Raw genomic sequence first — 5,776 nt, 5'->3', positions numbered from 1 at the left:
TAAGGGCCCATTAGACATCAACGCTCGTTGTCAACGCGCGCTTGCCATTACACAAACAATTTTTAAAAAATTTTTTAAACACGCCTCAGATAAAACAACAAATATACTAAAAAATCGCTCTCACATGAGAATTTTTTCTCCTACTTTTCTCCTACTTTGTGAAATGCGAAATTTGTTTGTGTAATAGTAACATTTGAAATTTTAAGAAATGTGTTGACGAAAATCAAAAAATTTTGATATTTCTTCAACCACGCTCGTGTTTTTGCATGTACAGTCGGATTTGGTCGGCATGCAAAATTTAATTTATTTTGAGGAGTAGAAGCGTAAACATCGTTTAAATGCACGCATGATTCGTCGTTAGCAAGCGATCCTTTGCAAATATGAATGAATTGTATCTTTTATTTTAAATATTTGTATTTTCTAAATAGGTAAAATTTTTTAATTTCCAAAACATGTTATTAAGAAGATTAAAATATTAATAACCTTGGGCTAAAAAAAAATAACTAAACATTAAGTTACAATGAAAATTTTGTTTTAAATATTAATTGCATTGTGCATTTACGGAAAATTTGTTATTAAAATATACCAAAAAAAAAAAATTAAATTATATAAAATATAATATATATAAAAATAAATATATAAATTGAAATCATAAAAATAAATATAAATATAAATATATAAATTAAAATTATAAATTAAATGTAAAACATCATTTTTCGTAAGGAAGTTACGCATAGCAGCCGCTGTCAACACTTCAGCGATTGCTTTAATACTGATGAGTGCACAAATTTTGCATTGTTTGCTGGAGGCGTGTTTAAAAAATTGTTGGTAAATTCAATGTGTAATGGAGAGAGAAGACTTCGTGTGTTTGTCAACGCGCGTTGATGTCTAAAGGCCACTTAACTCCACTATCAACTATCACTGACAATAGACTTTCTTCTCAAGACTTTCTGTGCTTTGTTCATACCTAACTTAATCAATTTAAAACGGAATAAGATTATAAACTACTCAATGTTTTTATATATTATTATATTAATATAATGTTATTTGTCATATTTTTTATTTTTATTATTTTATAATACTATAAAACATTCCTGATCACATACATTTCGTTAAATGATCCGCGGACAAGATTTTTTCGAATTAAATTATATTTTCGAAAATATGACGTTTGTCATATAGTTGTCTCTTTCTTCTATTACTTTGGCTGTTTGCATGCTTTCGAATAAGAAATACAACAAAAGGAAAGAAGTATTCAATGAATTGGTAACAAACGAGTTCGCAAATTTTTTGTTATCAATATTTTAAATAAAATAGACAATATAAATAATTAAATTAAATATTAATAATAACAAATGTAAAGAATAAGTTAAAAATAAAGTGTACGATTTCAAAGTAATTAAGACATAATTAAATTACTTTAGTGCGTACAAAGTCGAGTGTGACCAAAATCAAGTGCTTTTTAAATAATTATAGTTATTTAATAATATTAAGTTATTATTATTATTAAATATAGTAGATTTTTATTAACAAAAGAGTTTTAAGACTGCATATTTATATTTGCACTGCAAATTTTCAACAATTATAAAAATCAACATAATTGTGCTGAAGCACGGGTATAGCACCTCAGCAATTAAATCAGAACTCATTATGACTACGGTTAATATCAATTCACGCCCAAACATTCTAAAAAAACAAGGCACCGATCAGTGGGTTAAGCTCAATGTTGGCGGCACATACTTTCTGACCACGAAAACAACTCTTTCCCGCGACCCAAATTCCTTCTTGTCACGCTTAATACAAGAAGATTGTGATTTAATATCGGATCGGGTATGTATCAAAGCCAGTGGCACCACATGACATTCAATTAAAAGAAAATAATAATAAAAAAATAAATAATAAATAATTTTATTATTATAATCTTATCTAAAAACGTTTTATATAATTTGTCGATAATTAAATAATTGGAATTATTATTGAATCATTCGTTAATGTTGATAGCACATAATGTTTACTTTCTGCGCTGTGTTTGCCTTTCAGTTGAGGGTTAGTTGTTAGCGAGGGGAGCTCTATTATTGATTTAATTTTCCCTATTAAATACCTACTCATGACCTGTATAAAAATGTTTGTTTGAGCTTAAATTGGTGCAAAAATAATGTAAACAAGCGCAAAGGTAGTGTCCGTATGTGCGATGTACGATGTGCTGTGCTATGCTGTGTGCTGTGCTCCGCTGCTTGTGGGACGGCAGCAAGAGTCGGTATTTTCTATTCAAAATATAACAAAACAAAAAAAAAAAGCCACAAACGGTCATTTGCAATTAAAGCTTCCATGTATATTTTTTTAATTCAGTATTTTTGTTTGTTTTTATTATTAATGAAAAGAAATTAAAATGAATTTATTGTTTCCATTCCAAATTCCAAACAGTGTGAAGAAATGTGTTTATTCGTTTTTAAATGCCATTGCATGTGTTTGAAATTAAAACTAAATTGTTTTTTATAATTTTGTTTTTTTGCAAATTTATAGGATGAAACTGGTGCCTATTTGATTGACAGAGATCCAAAATATTTTGCGCCAGTGTTAAATTACTTGCGCCATGGTAAACTGGTACTAGACGGTGTGTCGGAAGAAGGTGTGCTGGAAGAAGCTGAATTCTATAACGTGACTCAGCTAATTGCCTTACTAAAAGAATGCATCAACCACAGAGATCAAGTAATTTTTATTAATAAATAATTTACATATGTGTATTTTTTTTTAATATATATGCTTTCATTCTATTTATAGAGGCCAAGTGGAGATAAAAAACGCGTCTACCGCGTACTTCAATGCCGTGAACAGGAACTGACACAGGTTCGTTGTACTCGTCAATATAAAACATTTTCATTTATGCGGGCAATATCGAAACAATTGCTTCAGTTTTAAAATTTTTCTTATACCAAAACATTTTCCCAGATACTAGCGTGCAATTTCAATTTTTTTTATATAAATTTTCATTGAATGAACAATGAATGAACAAAACAAATTACTTTTGTTTTGAAATTTGAATTTCGTTTCATTTTAATGATTTAATGCTTAATTTCAATTGACGTGGGAGAAGTTGAAATAAACAAATTATTTTACAACTTTCTAAATTCGATTAAATGACAAGAGCATTTTTGTCATTAAAAAATTTATAGGTTATTTTCATTTCTATTATATCTTTCTATATATATATACTCAATATATACATTTGTATAATAATATATTTAATTGGCTTTGTTCAATATGACTAAATACAGCCAATAAATCACGTAAGTGACAGCTGAGTGTGGGGGATTCATAGAATAATAATTTAATAAAAAAAAATTTTAATATTAATGTTTTTCTATTTATATTATTAAGTATTTTAATACTAAATGTAGCAACTACTATATACCTTGCAATTAAATAGTTTCTTCTCATTGAAATATTTGGCAGAATTGTTCAGATTTTTATCTCCATAGTTTATGTTTTAACAACATCTACGTTTGTACTGATATATACTTTGATTAACTTGAAATTTTAGATCACCACAATGAGATATAGTTGCCTCCGAGTTTAAATGTTGATCTTTGCAACTATCGCCTTTTAGACCTAACGTATTAGCGAGCACAGGGACATTATATATTAGACTTATGCAGCTTAATGCTTACATAGCCAATGTTAGTTTAAACCTCACTCATTGATAAGCAGGTTAAAACTAAATAACTAACTAACCAAATATCTAAGTTATAGTATTGCCAATATTTAGTTCAATTAAGTAATATTCCACTGGCTTTACATAACATAATAACTGTGATTTTATTTTTCATTTTAGTTTGATCTTTAGTTAGAATATATTGAGTATATATAAGTTCTAAACACTATATTTCCAATGTCTTGCGTTGTTGTAATTTATGTCATTTTACGATCCTTTCGGTCGTTGAATTTTCAATTCAGTAGTAAGCTATATTTAGTTCTGTGGGTTACAACAACAACAAAGGGCGACACATATGTGTTACATCTATGTATAGAATCTGGTGCCGCATACTAGGTTTTCTTTGTTGTTCTTATGATAATAGAATGTTCTTATGCTGATTTAGAATTGTAAAATAAACCATGAAATGATACATGGTAAGTTTTTTGTTACAATTTAATTGATATTGTCTTAAAATCTATTACTTGTATGAATAATCTGATCATAATAGTAATTTTGAAGATAAAATATTCTTCTAAATCGCGAAGTAGGCAAAATTTTTGAACATGAATGACTTAAGACAATATCCGTATTATAATGGTTCATAAATATATATATTTATGGTATATATATATATATCAATTGTTAATTTTCTTTAGCACATTTTGTTTGTTTTAGATAACACAAATAATTTTATTTATTGAAGTTTTTGTAATTCAATATTTTTTGTGTTTACTCAAGCTCAGCACGCTTAAATTCCTTATTATAACAATTTGTATGGTTTATATGAAAATATTTTGTTCATAAACAAATTTAATGATGAGAAAAAAATTTGAACTTTTTATTATATTCAAGAAATTTATTTATTGATTGTTTACATTTGTTTTGCCTTTAGATGATCTCAACGCTGTCCGACGGTTGGAGATTTGAACAGCTCATAAGTGTTGGCATGCAATTTTCAAATTATGGACCATTTGAAAACAATGAATTTCTTTGTGTTGTTTCGAAGGAATGTGGATCAACTGCCGGTCGTGAACTTGAAATAAATGACAGGGCCAAAGTGCTGCAACAGAAAGGTTCTAGAATGTAAGCCAGTGGATAATTTATACTATTTCGTTTAAATAATTTTTCTTTTATATTTAAAATTATATATAAATTTGTGCATAGCAATTTAAAATTGCCTTTTAGATAAAAGAAAAATAAAAGAAAAAAAATTAACAAAATAAAATATATGAATAGGAGTAAATGCAATTATAATAATAACATATTTCATAAAAAAAATAATTTTATATAAAACAATATAAATTATATATTAATGTAGTGTAATTAGAAGAGATCAATAGCGAGCGAGTGTTTAATACAAGTGTTCCAAATATTATTTGCGCTGTTTGAAAGTTTCAACATTTTTATGTTGGAGCATGATTTTACTCCATATTTACTCCTATTATTCGAGTATATTAGTGTTCGAGTATTTGCTAATATTCATATTTGTACACAACAATATGAAAATAAAATAAATAATAAATCAGATTTGTTCTTCTAGGAGCTCAAACATTTTTGAACATTTCAAACTTCGATTTGAAGTTCAATTTCGAACTGATCGAGCATCGTAATTCTTAAACACTTTACAGTTCTATAGAATAAGCATATGTCTTCTTTGATTACACTAAAAAAAATCAAAAAACATAATCATTAAGCATTAAATACGAAACACAGATACTATAAACAAGTCTTAGTCTCAACATGCATGTTTTTAATGTTGTTAAATTATAATAATTTTTTTTTATAATACTTGCAAATAGAACTTTTCCCACCGTCAACGTCACACACGTATCTTGTTTTAAATTTAATGGTGGGGTCTCGTAAATGTGTAAACAATAATAATTTCATATTCGTATTTATATTAGTAATTTAGTGATATTTAGTAAAGTAAATCAATTATTTATAAGATAAAATAAAAACCTAATGTGTATACAAGTGGGTAAGTTATTCGAAAGAAATGAACTCGTTAATTTTAGTAACGTAGTAAATAATTACGTAGAACGCACAAAAAAAAGTAGGGATATATATAAATATATGATATAA

At 27.0% G+C, this 5,776-nt stretch overlaps 1 protein-coding gene across 1 annotated transcript; it reads left to right on the top strand.

The window, feature by feature from the left end:
• Nucleotides 1-1,524: 1,524 nt before the first annotated feature.
• Nucleotides 1,525-4,823, top strand: LOC119672149 (BTB/POZ domain-containing protein KCTD5-like). Its single transcript, XM_038083129.1, has 4 exons — nucleotides 1,525-1,830; nucleotides 2,524-2,709; nucleotides 2,782-2,847; nucleotides 4,587-4,823. The coding sequence occupies exons 1-4, from the start codon at nucleotides 1,651-1,653 to the stop codon at nucleotides 4,779-4,781; spliced, it is 627 nt and encodes a 208-aa protein (XP_037939057.1). The 5' UTR covers nucleotides 1,525-1,650; the 3' UTR covers nucleotides 4,782-4,823.
• Nucleotides 4,824-5,776: the final 953 nt, after the last annotated feature.

The sequence above is a fragment of the Teleopsis dalmanni genome, chromosome 1, assembly GCF_002237135.1.
Source record: "Teleopsis dalmanni isolate 2A chromosome 1, ASM223713v2, whole genome shotgun sequence".
Classification (NCBI taxonomy): domain Eukaryota; kingdom Metazoa; phylum Arthropoda; class Insecta; order Diptera; family Diopsidae; genus Teleopsis; species Teleopsis dalmanni.
This window is presented reverse-complemented; position numbering and strand designations above follow the sequence as displayed.

Coding starts and splice junctions, on each gene's coding strand:
- LOC119672149 (XM_038083129.1), top strand. CDS start 1,651: ATGACTACGGTTAATATCAATTCACGCCCAAACATTCTAAAAAAACAA. Junction 1,831..2,523: donor GTGATTTAATATCGGATCGG/GTATGTATCAAA, acceptor GCAAATTTATAG/GATGAAACTGGTGCCTATTT. Junction 2,710..2,781: donor GCATCAACCACAGAGATCAA/GTAATTTTTATT, acceptor TTCTATTTATAG/AGGCCAAGTGGAGATAAAAA.